The following is a 23572-nucleotide window of genomic DNA, read 5'->3' as shown; positions in this document are numbered from 1 at the left end:
AGCAGAAAGTTTGCACAGTGGGATGCTGGAAAATTTGCGATCAAATGCTCTTTGTTGTGGTTCTTAATCTCAGTCTGTTCTCTTTGTAAATTGGGTTGTAATCCATCCAAAAGTTGTGTTTCTTTTGTGAGTAGAGAATCAAGAATAGGCTTCTCTAGAGGATTGTAAATTATGGTAACAATAGTAAAGGTAGAGGTTCTTGAGAGTGAGTGTTTGAGCCAGTGTTTGAGCCAGAGTTTGAGTGTGTTCTTGAGGTTTGTACTCAGTGATTCTGTGATAATAATAGTGCAGCGAGCCTCCATACTGGCTCAACGTGGACGTAGCTTGTTCAATCTTGAACAAGTGAACCACGGTAAAAGATCATGAGTTTTCTTTCCTGCTTTTGACTTGTTTGGTTGTTAGAATCTTGATTTTTGGTTAGGTAGACTAAGTTTTATAACAGTGGTATCAGAGATGAGTTTAGGGTCCCTCGAATTTTACATTCTAGGGTTTCTTGATTTGGAAATTTTCTAGGGTTTGAAAAAATTGGGGCTTTTTCAATTAAGTAGTTCCTAGAGTCCTAGGGTTCCAAATACAACAAGAATTCGCAAACCATGGAGTCAAGTCCATCATCATAACTTGATTCTTTAGGGTTTTCTTCTGAACCCAATCCATGAGTATCACGCACTGGAAATCTCCCAATATAATGGGAAGATTGATTTCAACACTTGGAAAAAAAAATGAAGGCCCTTATCCCACAATAGGTGGGAATTGCACTAGAAAGGATACCACCAAATGGCCTGAAGAAAACTGAAAAAAGGCAGAAGTAGATGAAGAGCGTATAATTTGATTATCATGAACCTGTCTAACACTATGCTGCAGAAGGTGGTGGCATGGAATCTCCAATCGCTCTCTGAGGTAAACTCGAATCTTTATATGCTCTTCAGTTAGCACCTAATTTAGCTTTTTTAAAAGGTGCATTATTCTCATATAAAATGGACATAGCTAATCTTTAGATAAAATTTGGATGAATTTCTAAAGATGACCCTAACTCTAAAGGTACAGACCAAGAACTAGGAGACTTAGTCTGCTATGATTTTGTTGAACTCCCAGCCAGAAGAGTATCTAGTTGTAAAGAATGTCATAGTATAATGGCACAGTCCCTATGTGGATTTGATAGTTTCCGGTTAAAATCTAGAAACTAGAATTGAAAATTCAAAAAGAAATGATAGTAATCTGTTTGTAAAAGGTAGGTTTGATACTGGACAGTTTGGTAAAGAACTGGAAAGAACTCTTAGAGTAACTTAGGCTCAAAACCAGAAAGAAAGGTAAGGGGGATGGGAAATCTAAGGGAGAATCTAGGAAGTGTTTCTTTTGTAATAGAACAGGCATCTTAAAAAAACGTTACGAGAACTAGGAGACTCTAGTCTTGCTATGATTATGTACTCCCTGCCAGAAGAGTATCTAGTTGTAAAGAATGCCTTACAATATAGTGGCACAGTCCCTAGTGTGAATTTGATAGTTTTCGGGTTAAAATCTAGGGAACTAGAATGAAAATTCAAAAAAGAAATGGTAGTAATTTGTTTGTAAAATGTAGGTTTGATACTGGACAGTTTGGTAAAGAAACTGGAAAGAACCTCAAGTAGCTTAGGCTCTAAAACCAGAAAGAAAGGTAAGGGAATGGGAAACCTAAGGGGGAATCTAGGAAGTGTTTCTTTTGTAATAAAACAGGGCATCTTAAGAAAAAATGTACAATGCTTAAAAAGAACAAACAGGCCAGTACTAAAACCAACCTAGCTAGCACAAGCAGTAACATTGAGATCTCTGAAGCACTTACTATTTCTAATGCTGCAGGGTTAATGAGTGGGGTTAGACTCAGGCGTCTTTCCTATGAGTCCAAATAGAAATTGGTTCCAAAGACTTAAAATTGGTGAACAAGAAACAATGTTCATGGGTAATAATCATTCCTGTGAGGTTCAAGGCATAGGTGACAGACCATTAGGCTGAATGATGGTAAGGTGGTTCTGCTAACTAGGGTTAGATACATACCTGAACTCAAGCGTAACCTAATTTCTCTAGGAACATTAGATGAATCTGGTTGTTCCTAAAAGCACAAATGGTTGCCTCGAAGTGTACAAAATGGTAATGTATTGCTTAAGGGTGTTCAAAAGAATGCTTGTATATCTTAGTGATCACTATTATCCTGATGTGTTAAAAACTGCTCTACTGTCTACTACGTGTCTGCTATAGAGAAATGGCATTTGAGATTGGGCCACATAGCCACAATGGCATGAATGCACTTATACAGTAGGGCTATTTGGTAATGATTTGTTTCTTTTAAATTTCTATGAGACTTTGTGTCTTGGTAAACAGCACAGGATGAATTTCCAAAAGGAACTCATCTTGTTGCAAATGTTTGGACTATGTGCATGCTGGACCCGGGGTCCAGAAAGTGTCAAGTCACATGGAAGGAACACATATTTCCTCTCCATTATGGACAATTACAGTAGGAAGGTATGAGTTACTTTCTCAAGACTAAGGATGAAGCCTTGACTAAGTTCAAAGGCTGGAAAATCGGGTAGAAAACCAAACAAACAAAAAAGTCAAGGCCTTTAGGACTGATATGGGTTGGAATTCTGTAACCTAGAATTTGACACTTATTGTAGTAATTAGGGGGTATAGGCATAGGACGATCATGGGAACCCCACAACAAAATGGGGTTGTAGAGTGATGAATAGACACTTCTAAAAAGGGTTAGATGTCTTTTGTTTACTGTTGGTTTGCCCAAAACCTTCTGGGGAGAAGCTCTAACCACCGCAACTTACCTAAGCAATAGGAGTCCATCAAGTTTGATAGGATTTAAGTGTCTTGAAGAGAGATGGTCAGGGAGCGACCAAACCTGAGTTACCTAAGGGCGTTTGGTGTGCACTTATCGACACACCAGATGGGTAAGTTAGAGCTTAAGTCCCTAAAATGGTTTTTTAGGGTATCAAGAAGGGACCAAAGGCTATAGGTTGTGGGAAAGGGATGCTCCAGGGGTTAGAGTAATAATCAGTCGTGATGGTAGTCTTTAATGAGACCATGTTTCCTTGTAAGCTTTCTATCAATAAGTAGGTAAGTCAAGGAGTGAACCTAAAAGGTCTGATCAAGCTGAGAGATCCCAATTTGAGGTGGACCCGCAAGTTTGACTGAGCACCCTGAACTACTAGAAGCTACTGAATCGAAAAATGACCCACTGCCTCACAATGAGGACCAAGATGAAGAAGGGGAACATGCTGAAAACATTGATGAAGCCCAAAATTACAACTTGGCAGAATATCAGCTAGCTAGAGATAGAGTGAGGAGGGAGATTAGACCCCCCACCGGTTCAACTATGCGCCTAATCTACACAGTCTTGGTTGCTAGTGTATAGATCCAAAAGTCTAAGCCTGAAACCTATGAAGAGTCATGAGCTCTGGAGACAGAGCAAATGACTGGCAGCATGAAGGAAGAAATGAGGTCCTTGAAGCTGAACAAACTTGGCTTTGATGCCAAAACCAACCAAGCAGAAGCTGTTGGAGTGCAATGCTCTACAAGTTAAAGGAAGGCATACAGCTCAGACCCGCCAAGATACAACGCCAGACTTGTGGCTAAGGGTTTCACATAGAGGGCAGGTATTGACTTTACTGAAATCTTTTCACCTGTAGTTAAGTTAAAGCTTAGGCTAATGCTTTCAATTGTAGCTCATTGTGATTTAGAATTGAAACAATTGGATGTTAAAACATCATTTTTGCATGGTGAATTGGAAGAAAAGAATTTTTGAGTCAACCGATTGGGTTTAGGATAGGAACCAGCTTGAACATGTTTGCCTATTGCATAAGTCTCTTTATGGCCTTAAACAATCCCGTAGGCAGTGGTATAAGAGATTTGACTCTTCATAGTAGGAGTTGGGTTCATTGAAGTGAATATGATAATTGTTTCTATTTTGCTTGCATAAATAACTGCCTATATACCTACTGTTGTACATAGATGACATGCTATTAATATGGAAATCTAAGTCACACATAGATGAACAATGTGGAGTTGATATGAAAGATTTAGGTTCTGCAAAAAGGATTTCGGGGATGTAATTGATAGATACAGGAAACTAAATAGACTAAGCTTCACCAACTACCATACCTACAAAAACTGACTTCTAGATTTGGAATGCTGAATCTAAACCTATAACATACCCTTAGCTGGTCACTTTACCTTGAGTAAATTGCAGTGCCCAAAAACATATGCTGAAGTGTTAAAAATGGAAAATATTCCCTACTCATGTGTCATATGATCAGTGATGTATACCATGATAAGTACCAGTGTAATACTCCGTTTTCTCTTTGTAGGTTTTATTTAATTTTATTTATGTGATCTAGGGGGTAATATGTAAGAATGAAACTTTTTGGAGACGTTTTAGTAAGAAATAAGGCCTAGTGGGTTTATTAAATAGTTTTGCAAGAGCACTTGTGTGAAATTGGAAGTGTGAAAATTTTCAACGACATTATGAATTGATTAAAGATGGGGGTCTTATTAATATTGTGTCATGCAAGGCACATGCATAATTTTCTAGGGGTGAGATCGTGATAAAACAGAACTTTAATTAAAGTTTTGGGTGGCAAGATGTAAGAATCAAAGATTAAGGGATGCATGATAATTGGTCATTGCAAGATGGATTAAGGTAATTTCTTTGGAGAATTAGCCCTCGGTTTTGGCACCTTGTTTTGCCAATGATGGTTGTGAATTTTTATTAAATGAGATGAGGAGAAGAAGAATGGGGGTGGGAGAAAGAGATAGCCGAGAGAATAAAAGGAAAAAAAAAAGGTGAGAGAGGAGAAGTTTGTTTTTATTCATTTTCTCTTCTCATTTCACGTTCATCTCCTATGTAAATTGAAAGAGAGAAAAACAATATTTGAGTTAATAGGTAGGGTTGAGAGGTGCTTTGTAGGAGAAGAATTTCAGAGAAATTTTGGGTTAAAGGAATAAGTGTTACGCATGCATTTTCAATCCTTTATCGTTTTTAATCGATCTTTCATTTTCTCTTTGATTAATCTTAATTCCTATAACAATTTTGAATCAAATAGGTGAAGAAGACAGGAGAACGAGACACTTGAAATGAAAGCAAAGGAAAATTTGTGAGTGGACTAGTAATTGCATTAAAAATTCCATGCATCTTGAATTCACATTTGATTGGGTTAATTTTTTTTATTGTGCTGGCTGCTTTAGTTTGTATATAGTTTGAGTTATAAGAATTAAAGTATATTTGAGAGAGTTGTCGGCATGCGTTTGGTCACTTATTGATATTTTTTTTGGTTAAATTCGGCTAAGTGTTGAATTATGGGAGGTATTCATGTATGTTATGAACTTTTGGCTGGAATTTGAAGTCTAATTCAATGGCCAGGCTGGGTATTTTGGGTTATGTGTGTGTGATATGCGTGAGATTGTTTGCTAAAATAGGGATTTGGTAATGAGTGGTGTGGAGCCTTATTGCATGATTGTAATTGTTATGTGAATTGAATTTTGCTGGAACTATGTTACATGTATTGGGTTGCCTTTTTGGCCTGTTGGGTTGGCTTATATACATGTGTGGTTGTGGACAATTCGGGTGTTTGCAGCTGTCATTCTTCAATATTTTTGTTGATTGGTGATAAGCGCATGAAAATACACATTTATAGTAGTTTTGGGGGATAATTGTGGAATTAGGCTTAATTTAGTAAAGTTGCTATATTTTCATAATTGCCTTTTACGGGATCACGGGTTTTGAGTGTTTTTCAGGTCACTGGTGCTTAAATGTTATGCTCATGTTGGCAACGGAATGAGTGACGAGTGGAAACAACGGATCAAAATCGAGTTAATTGAAGAAGTTATGGAAGTTGAAGTAAAGAGAAGATTCGATTACGTTCCAGCTTGCACATGCCTCAGTATTTTGAGAATAACTTGATCTTAGAACTCGGATTAAGACTATTCTTAGACGTTGGAACGCTGATTCAAAGGGCTACATTCATATGTTTAAAACTTTTCCAAATTCCATCGTTATCAAGTTCAAAAATCAACATCTTTGAAGAACAGTGGAATGATGCGGGAAAAGGGCAGTAGCTACTGTGCCACAGCACAGTGCCGCGTCACACTTTTTCCAGTAGCTACTGTGCCGCAGCACAGTGCTGCGGCACAGTCATGGAAGTTACTAACTTGGTATCTGTTTTTAGGTAGGAAAATAGGGTTAAGGTTCTAAATCAAATAGAATTAAGGAAAACAAACCCTAACCCTTGTGGGTATAAATAGAAGTCTTTAGCATTATTTGGGGGATTCTTGGGTGAGAAGAAAGGGAAAAATCTGCAGAGAAGAGAAGTAATAGAAATTCTGGAGCTTTGACACATATAGATAAGTTTTCCTTGTCTTTTCTTGTAAATCATGATGAATGTTTTAATAAATATGATGTTTCTTTTATGTTTATTATGAACTAATTTATTCTCTAGGGCTAAGATGTAGCACATCTCTTAATTATGTATTGATCTTTGATTGTTAATGTTTATTAAGAATTCTCCTAAGTTTTACTATTATTCCAATAAAAGTAGTATATAAAACTTATACACAAGGGACAGTGGTGCCTTTCTCTCCGCTCCGTGACATCCATCCGACCGTTGCTTACCTATTTCCTGCAAAACATGGAAAAACACGGGATAGCACAAAAAGGCTCAGTAAGTATCACTTCTACTACTTATCCCCGCAACTTATTCTTGGTTCTTTCCTTACTCAAATCTTACTCTTCTTCATTCTTCTGTTCTTTTTCTTTTCTTCCTCGGTTTCTAGTTCTCACTGTTTCTTTATTTCTTTCTAATTCTTCTACTCTTTCTTGCTATCTTTCTACTCTTACTCACCATGATGAACATCATGGTAATACGCATGAATGCACTGCACTCGCAATAATGCATAGAAATATGATATTCTTTCTTTCTTTTCTATCTTTCTTTCTTGCTCAAGCTCTTCATTTCTTTTCTTTCTTGTATGCTTGAGTTTTCTCATTCTTATTCTTATTCTTGCTTATTCTTATCTCTTGGACTCGGTTGGATGCTGGATTCAGAACTCTAGCCTGTGAGTGAGTATAGTCCTCTCTACATGCACTCTTACGGACTGTACAAATCTTTCTTATTCTTGTGCCACTCAATTAAGGTGACGTGCATGTAGGACTTTCTTCTTGGTACAACCCTCATCCACATACACTCTTACGGGTCGTACAATTTCTTTCTTCTTCTTAGCCACTATAAGGTGGCATGTATGTGGGACTTTCTTCTTATCACTCACGAGTTCCCCCATCACAACACCTATTCTTTTCTTTTCTCTAGCACTTTCTTTCTTTAATTCTTTTGCTATTTCTTTCGTTCTCTTTTTCTTAGCATTCTTTACTCTTTCTTAAGCTCTCATGCATATGCAGATATACATGTGGATGGTATATGCTTAGTTTCTTTCTTTAGTGAAATCATATAATGCAAATATGCAATGTTCACAAAAATAAGTTCTTTACTCATGCATATGCTTCTCTCAAGCATTTCACAAACAATAAGTATGCATAATTAAATTCTACTTTAACATAGTTCTATTTCTTTCTTGTACCCCATTTGGAGTAAAACTCCTCCATAATAATTCTAAACTTGTCAAGGAAAGGCACTTCAACTTCTCTACTCAAATCTTCTCAAATTCAGCCAAACTTCCATGGCCATCCCAACCTTGACTCTACTTCTCATGGCTCAAAACCATTCATCACCCTCAACTCAACAACAATTACAATCCTAGCAATCAATCTCACAATTATAGTATATAAAAATACATCAATCATTTGATTCTTAAATCTTACTTGGGTTGGATTACTTACCTTTTTCCTTGAGTTCTTCCACAAAAGCTCTCTAACTTGTTGGACTTGCTTCTCTCTTAATTCCTAAGCAAACTTAATAAAACTCAACACTTACTCAACTTAAATTTATACTAGAGCATGAATCCTTACCTCTTGATGTTTAGGAACAATTCTTTATCAAGATCCAAACAAAAGCCCTAAAAAATACTTAGATTGAGTGAAGAGTTAGAGGAATGGAGAGTGGAAGAGGCGTGGAATAAGGAAAATGAAGGGATTTAGAAGGCTAACCCTTATATCTCATAAACTAAGCCTTCCTTCCCATTTACCCTTACACTTTCTTGAAAATTTCATCCTTATCCTTTAATTCTTTACACATTCACCCCCATTCTAAAACATTCTCCATGAATTGTCCTTGCAATTCACTCCCCATTTGCTGCTAATTAGGGTAGAATGGTCACTTTACCCTTATGGAATTTTTCTGAAACTTCACTAGAAAAATCTACCGGTTCTTCGCCTGGCGAAGAAATCCAGGGCCATACGTCGCCGTGACGAAGTCTTCACTTCCAAAACTCCGCAAGACTTCACCAAATTCAGGGCATCCAACCATTCTAACAACTTAAATAACAGTCCATTAACTTAGGCCAATAAATAACATTTACAAGCAAAGAACATGATCAATAGTACCTCAAAGTGGATGTTACAAGGTTTTGGTAAACTGCATAGAGCGTAATGATCTCCAATTGCTTAAATCTATTAGAGATAATTTGTTAGTAATTAGGGGTTAATTTGATAATGTTCAAGAGAAAGTTATTGAAATTTAGAGAGTTTGACCTGTAGGAAGAGCTTAATAAAATTAGTATAAGAGATCGATATATATGAATAAGAGTTGGTGTGAAGTCTATGCCCTAGGTCAGTCATCTTGTTTTACCCAAAGTTTATTTTAATTGTTCTCTGTTCGTTTTCCTTTAATTTCAATTGTTAATTTTATTTAATTTAGATTCTCTTTCATAAAATTTGGATTGATCAAATAGTAATAGGATAGTTTAATTGGTAATTGATAATAGTAATTCCCTTGGGTTCGATATCCGTATTTATACACTTTATTACTTGTACGATTTCGTACACTTACGAAAATCAACAACAATTGGGTTTTAGTCCCTAAAAGAATGAATGAACTTGGGTTTTGAAGCCTTATTGGGTTGTAAAAGGATAATGAGGCCCAGTTATTGTTTAGGGTTTGTATGGTGGGCTGACTTATTGTAATGATAAGGTCCAATATTTAATTGTGTGGAATTGAATTTGTCTATGTTAGTGGGCTGGTTATTAATAATGATGAGGCCAATATATTATTTTGTTGGGTTTAGGCTTTGATGATATTAGTGGGGATATTATGGGAAAAGAAAATTTTGTGAGGCATTGTGTTCTCGGTTTGGGTGTGTACTGTCAAGGTCGAAAGTCAGTTTGGGGTTTGACTGCAAAGATTAAAAGTTTTGGGATTTTAGTGAAATTGATGATAATATAGGGTGTAAATAGATTTTACATGCTTTTGTATTTTGTCATGCGATCATTGCATTCATATTACATGCCTTTTTATTGAAATTTTATATCATATTATACTTTATATATGCATAACATGCATATGCATATTTGAATAATTGTGGATGCATGATTATTATTATGTTTGACTCCCGGATTGGAAATCGTACCCATCCCCCTCCAGACATCAGCTGTATTTGATATTTATCCTCATGCGCGTATTGAGATGGTCCGTCATACCGAACGATTGGGATATCCTACTAGGACAAGACGGACGCCTGACGAGCTCTGCGGGATTACACCAGGCGGTTATTGGCCAAGTGGGATTTTGGACACCCCGAGGTAGACCATGGGCGAGATTATATTTGATACCATATCATGATGCCCAGAGGGTAGACTGGGTCGAGCATGATTATCCATGATGTTCGTATCATCCCGAGGTTAGAATGCGGATGGTGCCACCCGAGGTAGATTGCGGGGTGCAGCTTCATGTCTGAGTTAGGGAGTAGTTCGGATGTTATGATCCAGGTCCCTAAGTGCTAGTAGGGTGGTGATAATTGATTTATTTTATATGATAATGGTGTGTGATTTCATGGCATCCGAGAATAATAACATTGTTTGTTGCCTTATCATGTAAGTCATTAGTGTGGTCATGCAACTGGATTATTCATGCATGTTTCAAAGTTAAAGTATTTTCGTATGAAATAATTATCCGCTTACTGGGCTTCCCCCTTACTGTTTTATGTTTCCTCCCCCAGGATCGTAGATCAGGTTCGTGTGAGCATACTATATGCTCTAGTTGGCCTTAGCGCATGATGATCTGCATCTTTTACAAACTTTAGTGGACTCTGATACTACGTTTCTTTTGTAACTGGATTTCAATTCTCCATTTAGAATAATTATTTGTGTATTTCTGCCTCTAAACCTTAAACATGCAAATGCACTACTTTTCACTTTCGTCTATAAACAGAATTATATATATATAATATATATTATATTATATTATATATATTATATATATATATAGAGAGAGAGAGAAGAGAGAGAGAGAGAGAGAGAATATTCACCTTTCTTTCGGGATCCTGAGTCTCCTGGAGAGCACGGATCCGGTGGGATAAAGATACTCGGGAGGGGGCATGACAACCAGAACATTTTTCATGTGCTATATCATTATTAATTAGGTTTATGTCAAATCCGGAATAGAACATTGGGTTGCATTGAAATGGCTACTTAGGTACATTAATAGTAAAATGCATTATGGATTAAATTTTTGCAAAGAAGCAACTACATTTGATCTTGTTGGGTATGTAGACTCTGATTTTGCAGGTGATCGAGACTTAAGGAAGTCCACTACAGCCTACTACTTCACCTTAGAAGGCAATTGCATCAATTGGAAATCACAATTGCAATCATTAGTTGTGATGTCCACACAGAAGCTGAGTATGTGGCAATGGCTGATGCTGTTAGGAGGCCATATGGTTTCAAGGGATCTGAAAGAAGCAAGTTTGATGGATGGACTTGTGACTGTGCATTCTGCAGTCAAAGTGTCATCACCTAAGCAAGAACCCTTTACCATGAGAGAACAAGCACGTGGACGTGAAGTATCATTTTGTGCGAGACCACATCTCAAAAAGGTAGTTGAACCTACTGAAATACCAACTGAAGAAAATCCACTGATATACGGACAAAAGTGGTGACTCCTGCAAGTTCAAGCATTGCTGAACTTATTGCACTCAACTGATCCAAGTAGAGCTGAGAAGGAGTATGTGAGAAGCTTGCGCACTGATGGTTTTTTGTTTGAAGTAACGGCTTCAAGGTGGAGATTGTTAATTGTGTGAAACTGTTAAAATTGGTCGTATGTGCTTTATTAATGTTTTGTCGTTTCAAGCTGTTTAATTCAGTCTTGGCCCTTGATCTCTGTCAAATCAATGGCTAAAATCTTCTCTGGTGGTCAACATATAAAAGTAAAAGTTTGCACAGTGGGATGCTGGGAAAATTCGCGATCAAATCTCTTTGTTGTGGTTCTTAATCTCAATATTCTCTTGTGTAAATTGGGTTGTAATCCATCCAAAAGTGTGTTTTCTTTTGTGAGTAGAGAATCGGAATAGGCTTCTCTAGAGGATTGTAGATTTACGGTAACAATAGTTGAAAGGTTAAGGTTCTTGAAAGTGAGTGTTTGAGCTAGAGTTTAGTGTGTTCTTGAGGTTTGTACTAAGTGATTCTATGATAATAATAGTGCAGCGAGCCTTCATATTCTGAGCTCAACGTGGACATAGCTTGTTCAATCTTGAAACAGTGAACCACGGTAAAAGATCGTGAGTTGTTCTTTCTTGTTTTTATCTTTGTTTGGTTGGTTAGAATCTTGATTTTTGGTTAGGTAGACTCGGTTTTATATAGGTGTATTCTCGAGAGGTCCTGAGTTCAGTCTTGGTTCAGTTGCTAATAAGGGTAGCCACTAAAACTCTTTTCAAGACCCTGAGGGGTTAGTTAGGTACGCTTAAATTGCCTGAACACCACTGGTCATAAAAAAAATGAAAGTATGTATAAAATGAAAGCTTCTAATCTCCAAGCAGCTTCGATTGAAGCTGGTGAAAGTAAAAAATGACTTGAATTACTTCCTCATCAAACAGCTTCTAATGAAAGCTTTTTCCGAATTTCTCTAATATCAATCCATGCACTTAAAACATCCCACCAGCAAGAAAGCAAAATACTCTTCAAACTCAGCTTTCAATTGTTCATATCGAGATCATTCAATATGTTTTTTCTATCAAAAGCATGCCTTTAACAACCTCATTTCTCTCAGCATACACTGCCTTCACAGCACAGCAATGCTGGTTCGTACTGTGATTAACGAAGTTCAGAATGTAACCAACCAGATATTACCCAAGCAACTCCAGCTATGATGTTGTCCAAACTTGGAGGCCTTTCGAAATCCTTCTCTCAAAGAGCTCTCATAATTGGTGAGTGTAATGGGTACTCAATCAACCATTGGACAATTAGCTTCTGTCACTTGCGCACAAAATCACTGCGTCCCTGGAGAGACTTAGGTGTCCAAACACACAAAGATAAGAAGCTCTCAGACAATCAACAAAGGTGAAAAGATCATTGACATATTCGAAGGTAATCCACCTCGTGTGGAAATGGCTTGTAGGAAACAAAAGAGGCATCTCGAGATGGGAGGTTGGAAAAGCGAGTAGTGGAGCTCAGTTTTATAAGTACATGGAGAAGGTATTGAGCATTTACTCGCCTATGTAATGGAGAGATCAATAACAATGGTGAAGCTCTATCCTTAGGACATTTGGTGGGACAACGATGGAGGAGCATGGGATTCAACCAATCTTGACCATCAGCCACTCTGACAAGATTGCAATGGACCCACCACTCAAGAAGGAACTGGTAGATGACTTGGACAGATTTGTGAGAAGAGAAACCTCTATAAAAAGGTCGAACGCGTAAGGCATGGAACGTGGATACTTATGATGGCCCCCGGTACCGTAAGTCAAGCTTGATCACGGCCATAGCCAACTACTTAAATTTAATATCTATATTTGGAGCTTGAAGTATTTACAATAATTCGGAACTTATAAGATTTCTGCTGTCAACCTCAAACGTTCATACTAGTGATTGAGATAGTTGCAGCTTGAGTGCAAGATGAGAAGCGAGATGTAAGGATTGGCACCAGGTTTCTTAATTTTTCATTGACTGTGGTCAAGCTGCGGTGATGAGAGAATAATTCTATTTACCAGCAACCACAAGATAGACTACCATGCACTGATAAGCAGGCGTTGGCGTGCACATCACATGCCCTACTGCAGTCCAAGTGTCAGTTTAGTTTCGAACTACTTGGGCATCACTATCAGTTCTTTCCTGAAATTGATGAATTGATAACGAAGTGGAACTGTGGAAGTAACACCGGCAGAGATTGCAGAAGACCTCATGAGAATGAAATGTTGATGTTGCTCTTGAAGGATATCAAGTTTCTCCAAATGAAGAAAACAGTTGGTGCAAAGGAGCCAAGAGGGAAGCTGAGATAAAGGTGAATATGTTCTTGATAATAATGAAGGGCAAAAAATGATGAAGGCGAAAAATAGGCCGGCTGGTCGTGCAAGGGAGAACAATTAAATTTAGCAAGGATTTAAGTGCTTCAAACCATGAACCACCATGCAAAGTTATGCTAATGTCTAGGCCTTGATCTTGAGTCCATACCCAATAAATCATGTCATTACAAACAGTGATGTCGAATAAATTTCATTGATCATGCAATAATGTATTTACCTCTATACCGTGCGATTTAGTCCTCCTGTCGGATACAAAATGGCAAAAAAAAAAGGCCATTTTTTTGTGGAGAAAAAATTACGCCCACCGTGGGGCTCGAACCCCGACCACAAGGTTAAGAGCCTTGCCCTCTACCAACTGAGCTAGACGGGCATTGAACAATGTAAAATACAATAATAATCAAGATTTTCAAAAGCAACTCTCAAGTTCCTCCTAACAATGAGTTAGACGGGGAATTTTGAATTCAAAATACAGGTAAAAATAAGTTTTACATTCTTGATCATACCGAAACAACTATATTGTTATATAATATTAGCTTCTAAGACATTAATAATTCCATGAATTTTCACTTAGTAGAATCAACCAGCTTAGCGTGTATGAGATGTGAATCTAAAGGCTTCCGTTATGAAATACATGATACTATGTATTCCCCCCCCAGAGAGGAAGGCCAAGAAAAGAAACAAAATCCTTGATTACGAAGGCTGTACATCTCCTCTACGAAACCAAGAAAATTATGCCCCTTGGAAAGGGACAAAAAGAACTAGAAAAGAAGATACAGAAAATTTACAACAGGAGCACCTTAACATTGAGAAAGTGAGTAGCTCTTGCTCTTCCAGAAAAACTAAAGCCTCCCCCATCTTTTTCTTGAGACCGATTTACATAGTGGTTTTGATTCAGGAGAAGGATCAGGTGCGGCAGCAAGTGTTGGTGTGGTCTTTTCGCTATCATCACCTGTTGTCTAATGTCAACAGGAGGATGATCTCGTTGCCGTTGCTCCCGGAACAGCATCAAAAGTTTTTGTGCTTTATCTCGCTCTTGTGGTCCCATTCACCGAATTGACAGTGCAGTATACACCCTCTTGTAAGACCATTTGACAGCACTTCTCACTCCCATTACACAAAAGAAAAGGCATGCACAGCTTGCTCCTGTTCAATGGCTTCTCCAGTGTCTAACACCGTTGTGCAAGTCCAGCAATTAGGCCAGGGGCTGAAAGCATCTCGTTTTTTTCCTGCTTGACTTGAAGCCAAATTTAGCAAAACACCAAGGATTTTTCTGTCCACATGCGGTCACCAGCAATGCTAAGATTGGAGGCCACAAAATACCAGCAGAAAGAAGGTTTGGAATATTGGAGGGGACTGGAAAGGTTGAAAGGGCATGAAGGGCACAAGCTTGCATGGTACTTCAGTTTTACCTTTACAAAGCTGAACTAAAAATTGGACAGCCTGACTAGAGCCAATTATGGACTTGGCATCTTCAAAGCAGGAAGATTCAGATAGACAGCTGTGCTGATCCATGAGAGTTGGGTGTTGAGATCATTTTCTCCAGCAATTGAATTATTCCTGTTGCTAACATCAATTCCTTGTTCCTGAAATCACATATAAATAAATAAGCAAAAAAAAGAGTAGTGACATCAAATTATCTACATGTTCTAAATAATAAGATATGGCTATGTTCTCTCCACTAACGATGTATTTGGTCTCTCCATACAGGTAAAAAACATTGAATGACAGGCTATCATGACAGCAAAAAGCAAAGAACATTCTGTTAAATTCCAAGGAAGAGGACTCTGTAATACTTCTTTATATTGAGTCTAACACTTCAAAAATAAAAATAGAGGTTTGCGTGAATCTAAAATATTCTCAACTCTCATCATTCAAACAAAGTTGACAATAAGAGAAGAGAAACAAGGCAAAAGACCAAAACTATCTAGAATGCCAGACGAGAAACTAGAGTAAACAGGATCAAGCTTATCACAGAAGTGAGTGCAAGCAGCTTAGCTGAATAATAATTGCAAGAAACATCTAAAAACACATCATAATCTAGGGAATTCTTCATTCTTCTGTACTGTTCTTTTATTCTTACATGTCTTATGTCAGCTACAGGCCACATTCATTACTACCAATTCGCCAACCAAGGCAGGTAATTAACGCTTTAAATCTAGGGAACATTAGACAAGAGCACAAACCTGTTATTGTTGACAGCAAGGTTAAAAAGAGCCTTGCTCCAATTTCTTGAGCATAAGAATCTCTCTGATGCCCAGCTGACTCTAGAACCTCAACAGTGCTTCAACAAACCCATTTGCCCCCACAAAATTCTGGCCTCTTCATCATCCTTCAGCAAGAGCCGTATTTGTTCTACAACATTGCATTTCTTTCTCAAGTCTTCTTCTCCATTCAAGACATTCAGGAAATCCTGAATCTTTCAAGCATATTAACTTCAACTCTCTCCTGGACATATGCATTTTCAAGTTCACAGTATTCCGACTCCTCGATAGTTCCACTCTCCTCCCAGGGACAACCTTCACCTCCTTCAACTTATAAGAATCATAAAAAATAAAGTAATGTTGATCTTGATTTATCATAGGCAAATTAATCTAAACTTAGAACTCCCAAGAATCCGGCTCGTTTCAATAGTTGTGAACTATAAAATTATCTGTCAAACGAAGATGAAGATATACAACAACATTTGTTAGATTCTAAAAGTCAAGGGGGGTTCAGGTATTCCATCATCTAATTCGGTTGGTCAAATTCCATATTTTATTACTGAGATAGTTTGTAAAGCCATGAAGATAATCAACCACTTCAAATACCAAAGAGTAATCTTCACATATACAGGTCCTGAATCTGCATATGACAACACTATGACTGCAAATCACAACTAATACTATCACCTTTTTCAGCTGCACCATCTTTTCTTGCTCCTGCCACAAAAAACAAATTTGCAATGCCCCAAATAACAATTCAATAATCAACCAAAAAAAAAGTTGGTATTTAAATCTTGAGTTTCAGTATCTTACAGCTTGGATGGAGTTCCACCAACTGGATTGCGCAACACATCATAGTGTCCATAGCCATGGTACTGGACACGTATTGGGTTCTCCTTGCCATATTCTTGACCATATTCAGCTATAATTTTGAGGGTACCAGAAGTTTTGTCGCGCATGTAAACTGTAATTGGCATCCTAAAAGTAGAAGATTATGAGATTATAAAAATGTAAAAGAGTAAAGAGATTCAAAATCTAATACTAATAGCTTCAAGATTAGAAACTTACTTGAGCACATGAGAAGACATTAGCAGCTCAGGTTCTCCTCCCCAAATGTGTGGCTGCCGCATCTGTACAACATATGTGTCAAAATCACCTTCCACAAACCTGCCAATGGATACAAAATTTACTTGCTTTTAAGAAAAATGGGTAGCCATAATTATGTATTCATTAAGATTTGATCAATTTTGTAACATAATTATACACCTAAAATCCTAACCTAACGAAGACCCATATGCCCAAACAAAAAATTGACATAAACCTCCTTAATTGGCATTATTCCCTGTTAAAAAGGCGAACCCATTTTGGTTGGAGGAATGCTTGCTGCAGCTAGGGATGTAGCCAGGATTTTGAGTGAGTGGGTTCAAAATTTAGGAATTTAATCTTCCAATTTCAAACTCATTTATTAAACTCAATAAAATCCTATAGTTTATAATTCTTCATTAATTAAAAAATCTAAAAAAAGAAGCCTAAATCTTATAACTAAGCGCTTTTCAAACAATTTCTATTAACTCAATAAAATTCAACTCATAAACCCATGAAAACTCATCAAATTCAATTATGAATATCAAACAGTTAACCAATATATCAAAATTAAATCAAATCTCTAAATCTCTATAACTTAGGGTTTCATCAATTCTTTAAACCCATTCAAAATTAACTCAACAACTTATTAAAATTTATCAAACCCAACTTAAAACAATAATTAATTAACACATACCTCAATATAAACAAGATTAAATCAAAACTACGTCAAAATTTGAGAATTTAATTTTTCAATGTCAAACCCATTTAATAAACTCAATAAAAACTCATAACTCATGATCTTTTATCAATTAAGAAAGTTAAAAGCAAAGAATTTAAGAAATAAATAAACATTTTTTAGTAATCCAACAAAAGGAAGAAGAAAGTATAAGAGAGCAAAAGAGGAAATAAAGAAAGAGAGAAAATGAAAAAAAAGTTTTAATTAATACAAATTTTTGTGAGGTTAATATGAATTTAAGTGGGGGCAAAAATTATAAATTCTATAATATATAAAGGTTTTTTTTATTTTTTGTTTTCGAAAATTGAGTGGGTTCAATTGAACCCACAAGTGTGAGTGTGGCTACGTGCCTAGCCGCAGCGGTGGAAAAAGGATGTCCTAGCAAGCGTGAAATCAGATCAAAGAACTCATCGACGCGGCAAAAGAAAAGTTTGCTGCGGCGTGCAACCTACGACCTGCATTGTGCCATCTACGGTGTGCGTTGTACAGTTGTGAAGAAGATTGGATCACTCAGGTTTTGGACAATAGTTGGGTTCGGTTAAGGAAGTTCAATTGTTAAACTGATATTTAGCTATGTGATATTATCATGTTTAGGTATTTAATGTTATTTAAACTCAAAAGAAAAATGCTACGTTTGCAATTCAATCTCACAATCTTCTCTTACAACCCTAACGTGACAACAGATTGACACTGTCATGCCAGCTCCCACTACACCTACGGCATCAAAGGCACTACTAGAAACGAACGGTCGTTTCTTCATAAGGAACGGTGTTTCTTATAAGCATTATGAAGGAACAACTTTCTTAAAGAACAATCATTTCTTTGGTTGTTCCTTCATAAGGAACAACCATTTCTCACGAAGGAACGAATTCCTTCATAAGAAATGGGCGTTCCTTATGAAGGAATGATCGTTTTTTTGGTCTAGTCAAAATCATTTTGACGTGACAGTGCCACCTCAGCTACCACTTCGGGATTGTAAGAGAAATTTGTGAAAAAAGGTTGTGGGCGTAGAAAGTACTATAGATGTATGTGTGAAAAATCCTATTGTATAAAGTGTTATCCCTTCGGTAAAAAGTCTTGTTCATCACTTTCGTTGTGCTGCTCATAAACAGAAAATATAGCTTCCAATTCCAACATTCCCACATAACCTTTCAAGTAAATATGGGATATAAAATTTTACCATTCAGTGTCTGCCCTTCTCTTAACGAATTCGTCTGCTACCTGTCCCAAAATTATGAAGGTTTTGTGTGAGATATGTGAAAACAGAATGGAATTTGATCATTTACAATGGAAAAACAAAGACGAGAAAGTGAGAACTAAACAAAAGAGAATTCAGCAAAAAAGGCAATTTTTTTTTGTAGGGCATTCAGAAATAATTAGAAAGCTGAAACGTGCAAAAAAGTAGCATCCATGAGGCTCATGACCAAAGAATAATATTAGAAAACATGGAGTCTACTGTGTACTTTATGTCTAAGCTCATCTGCAAGTTCCTTTTGAAGGCTGTCGCTCGGTGATTGCTTCCCTGCTCTCAACCAGGCGCCGTGAATTACTGACCGGAATAGGCACCTTCCATCTCCAGGTATACCTGAATTCAAACAAGCATAACAGGATGTCACAATACAGAAAGTTTAGCAAATTCAAAGACCCAGAAAACATATTCTACTTTCCCCCATAAAAACATTTCTCAAGAATTCATCAAAGTGCTTCATTTAGATCATAATTTAAAGAACGATGAACGAACCTTCGCCATCGTCCATATTATCTACCAGGGGTTTACAGAAGCTAAGAGAAGAATAAAACCCCACCAATACAAATAAAATGGAAATCACGACTTTGATGAAAACTACAAGAAGCATAAAAGAAAGCTGCAAATGCAAGCAAAGAATAAAGTTGAAAGCAAATTCAAGGAGAAAAGCATATGAAGGCTTAACACACGCAAAGAAAAAACAAAAACAAAAAAAATCCATTTCTTTGCTTAAGAGAAGACATGACCGTTTTCATTTCAAGCAAACAATTTTAATTATTCCATAACCACGAGTAGAAACTTAAACAAATTACAAGTTAAAAATTTCATCAAACCCATACGAATTTTTTGAAACTGAGACTGGTTGTTACCAATCATAGATCCTGAATTTTGCAGTTTCATGTTGCAAAAAATTGAGAAATTCTATTCCATTGGTGAGTCCTGATTGATTACCAAATTGAAGCTCATTAAGTGGATGTGATGAGTGAACAAAATTGCATGCTAAAAGCTTTTTGGAGTTTCTGGTGTGAAAGCGAGCATCAGAGAATAGAATTTGATGCCCTATCAGCAAACTGGTCTTGTCCATTTGTTGCCAGAAATTGAATGGAATCCTGACTTCAACTTAACCCTCTATATTGCACAAGAGTAAACGACCTTTTTCCGTCCCAAGGTTTGCCTTAATGACACTTTCCCACATAAAAAGTTTTAAAATACCACTTTCTCATCCAAAGTTTATATTCTGACCAATCATTGGCGATTCCGGTATCTTTGCAACCCACGCCACCACTATTATCTTTCCTGATCATCACTCACTAAAACTCCTCAAACCTTATTTCCGTCAACCCCACCAATTGTTGGCAATTGAGCGATTTGTGTAACGTGCAACTCAATAACAGACCCATGATTTTTGTCGAGGGGGAGCCTCTGCGGCTCGACCATTGTTTGTCAAAGAATTAGTAAAAACTTTAAAAAATCACCAAACCTTAAGCAAATAAAATAATACAATATCAAAACCTAAAAGAAAATAATACAATGCTTTTCTACTTAAATAAATCTATGAGAAGCAAAATTTTGAGTACATGTATTGAGTAAACCTTGAGCAAAACCTGCTTTTTATTTTTTTTATTTTTGGCTTCCAAAGATTATAATATAAATTTTCATGAATTTAATCAAACCTAGCCTAAGCTAAAGTCAACCAAAACTTAAATCAAGCCAACATTGTATTGACTTTTAATATGAATTAATAAAATAAAGGAATTTTCTTGGTACAAACATAGATAGTAACTTAATTTTTTTTAATAATTTTGAGTAGTTGAACGGTAACATTTGAAATATAGGAAAGTGGTGGGTGAAAGGTGAAGAATAGCGTCCTTTAAAATATAGTTAAGGTTTTAATTTGAGAAAGCATGAACACTGATCTTAGAAACAAAACACAAAATAAACTCACAAGATCCATGTCTTTTTCCTTCAAATTAGAATAAAAAACCTCCAAAAAACAAGCATGATTCAACCCTAAAATAAACTAAATTGAAATGAGCAATACATATACGTAAAACTGATACAATAGAGAACAAGGCTAATTGTGGCACCTTGAGTAGAGAAAACTTCAATAATTTCAGTTTTCAAAAGTTTTAAGAGCGAATAGCATAAGAAAGAGAATAAGAGAGTAAAAAATTTTAGAGATAAAATCATAAGAAGCAGGTGGAGCCGTGGAAAAGAAAAGTGGAAAGAATTTTAAACTTTTAACATAATGTGGGCTTGGAATATATAAATTAATAAGAAGTATTTTTGTGAGCTTGGATATATGTATAATAATTCTCATTTAAAAAAAAAAAAAAAAAACATGAGAGTAAGTCTGAGTATATATATTAATAACACTTTTTTGTAGGCCTATATATTAATAATTTTTTTTTTAAAATATGAGGGTAGGCCTACCCTCAAAGGGGCTAGATCTACCTCTGGCTCAACTGTCCCTCTCAAGTCAAATTCTGATCAATCCCAATTATCAAAATCCAACATGTCACCACCAAAAGAATCATGACATCCCTTCTTCAAAAACGTCAATAGCTTGGGTTGAGTTTTCTCTATGTTGGCCTCCGAATCGAAAAGTGTATTTTGGATGGTAAATAAAATATAAACTTTGGGTGGGAAACTGTCATTATGGAAAACTTTGGGTGGGAAAATGTAGTTTACGCTATTTTGCACTTTTGCTGACCAAAATAAAAATGGTGGTTTTACGTGTGTCGGATTCTTATTGGACCAACAGTGAACTTTATATTCCCGCTAAAATTTGTAACAGCCGTTCATTTTTCCACTATTAGCACGGGACAATAAACACCTGCAGGCAAAAGTTGCAGACTTATTTTGTATTATCAGTTTAATTAGTGGTAGCTATTTGCACCTAAAATTGAAATTTTAGATTTCTCTTTATAAAAAGAAAATCCATCAGGTTTTGCAGGGCAAGCAAAATTTTATTTTCTTTTCAATGGTATGAGTTTCTTCTCGAATTTGAAAAATGTTGTATAATTTGCAGTATATAATGAATTTTGATTGACAAACTTGACTTGAATTTCTCAGGAATCAGGAGTAACCAGCAGGATGAATTCTAGGAGCCGTCCGTTGCATACCTGTGGAGTTGTAATCTCATCAATTGTTCAGAGAGTCTATGCAAGATCACAAGGTTTGAACGGACCATTAGGTTCAATAATTAGAACATTATTAAGATTAGCCCAAATGGCTAATCCATTTATGCATGCCCTGGAATATAAATGGTTAGCCATCCTGTACTTTTCTGATTATTTGATTCTAGCTTTTGAGAGCATATTTGAGACTCTTTTCCCACCATCAAAACATGTTTTCAACAAGATTGACGAGCTCGTACAAACTGCAGAAACACTGCCAGGGAAATTTGATGAAGCTATAAACAAATTTCCTGGCCACGTTCCGGTGCTAGATTGGGTTCTGATTCAGATCATCTCATGGCTGAATTTTGGGATTTCTACGTTGAAGCATTGGGGGTTTGAAAATGCAAAGGAAAAGGAGATTGTGATGGATGTTTCTAACAGCAATGAATTGTCTTCAGCTCAGAAACATCAATCACAAGACGCTGAAAATGACACAGTTTTTATGACAAATATTAAGAAACATGACATGAAGGGTACATACAAGGAAGCTCTAGAGAAGGGAAGAAAAGAAAATGGCATCGAAAAGAATAAGAAAGAGAAGGAAAACAAAGATGGTGGCACAATGAAAGAGACTGATCAGAAACATGCGATTGGTGACAAAGAAATTGGATATGCAAAAGTTAGTAGAAGCGAGGAAAACATAACCGCAAATGATCCTATTTTAGAACTGTTCGAGTCAGGATGGCTTACGAATGCAGCAAGAGATGATAAAGGAAATTGGTTGTCACGCTCTGTTTCATACACAGGCTGAGATGAAAAGATGGAACTGATCGATGAAAGAACAGCTGTTGCTTCAAAACTTTGAACGTTCAACGGCAGAGTCATTTTGTGTATTTGGTAGATATTTTTAGCGCAATTTTTACCCTGAAACGCATTAGGGTAGTCAATGTCTTTTATATTGTGCAGTAAGTTTAAATGTAATATATGGTTAAGAACTTGTACATGGAGTTAAAGAGAATCGGGTTTTGATATATATATATATATATATATATATATGAGTAATACTATACCAACAACCATTTTTCACAAACTTTCTCTCACAACCCTAATGTGGCAGCTCGCAATTAGTCAGTTTGCAATTATTTAGTGAGACCCATATGGGATCCGTTGTAAACTGACCAATTGCAACATGTCACGTCAGGGTCGTAAGAGAAAATTTGTGAGAGAGAATTATTAGTGTAGTATTATTCTATAAATATTTATCCCACATTATACAATATTGAGAGATGTGAAATCCAAGTCATGAAAGATTGAAAGCAGATGATAATATGACTAAGTAATCAAACATAAGAACCACATATCAAAAACTGAAAATTTGAAAGATAAATTTAGTTGCTGTGTAAATTAACTAAACTTTTAGACACATCATCTTCATAAATCAAATAGGCCTTTGTTGCCAGGCTTTTTTTTTAGGTAAAAAATTAGTTGTAGTAATAAGATTCCAAGTCAACTGCTTTCAGGTGATCGAGTGATTCGATATGGACTTTTGAATGTGTTAATGTGTGAAACCGTTAAAACTGTGTCGTATTGTACTTTATTAATGCGTTGCCGTTTCAAGCTATTTAAGTTCAGTCTTGGCCCTTGATCTCTGTCCAATCCAACAGCTAAAATCTTCTTTGGTGGTCAACATATAAAAGCAGAAAGTTTGCACAGTGGGATGCTGGGAAAATTTGCGATCAAATGC

The 23572-nt window shown here is 36.5% G+C and overlaps 2 protein-coding genes and 1 non-coding gene across 3 annotated transcripts; 1 reads left to right on the top strand and 2 right to left on the bottom strand.

The window, feature by feature from the left end:
* Positions 1-13735: 13735 nt before the first annotated feature.
* Positions 13736-13807, bottom strand: TRNAK-CUU. The gene has a single exon. It is a non-coding gene; the product is annotated as a tRNA-Lys (tRNA).
* A 2396-nt stretch (positions 13808-16203) lies between these two features.
* LOC116126447 (OVARIAN TUMOR DOMAIN-containing deubiquitinating enzyme 4-like) lies at positions 16204-19652 on the bottom strand. The gene is made up of 6 exons (XM_031412139.1): positions 19576-19652; positions 18924-19045; positions 18641-18681; positions 16707-16805; positions 16452-16616; positions 16204-16355 (listed from the first exon to the last, which is right to left on the bottom strand). The coding sequence occupies exons 1-6, from the start codon at positions 19604-19606 to the stop codon at positions 16331-16333; spliced, it is 483 nt and encodes a 160-aa protein (XP_031267999.1). The 5' UTR covers positions 19607-19652; the 3' UTR covers positions 16204-16330.
* A 2285-nt stretch (positions 19653-21937) lies between these two features.
* LOC116126466 lies at positions 21938-22639 on the top strand. The gene is made up of 2 exons (XM_031412153.1): positions 21938-22361; positions 22491-22639. The coding sequence occupies exons 1-2, from the start codon at positions 21938-21940 to the stop codon at positions 22637-22639; spliced, it is 573 nt and encodes a 190-aa protein (XP_031268013.1).
* Positions 22640-23572: the final 933 nt, after the last annotated feature.

The sequence above is a fragment of the Pistacia vera genome, unplaced genomic scaffold (genome assembly GCF_008641045.1).
Source record: "Pistacia vera cultivar Batoury unplaced genomic scaffold, PisVer_v2 Contig18, whole genome shotgun sequence".
Lineage (NCBI taxonomy): Eukaryota > Viridiplantae > Streptophyta > Magnoliopsida > Sapindales > Anacardiaceae > Pistacia > Pistacia vera.
This window is presented reverse-complemented; position numbering and strand designations above follow the sequence as displayed.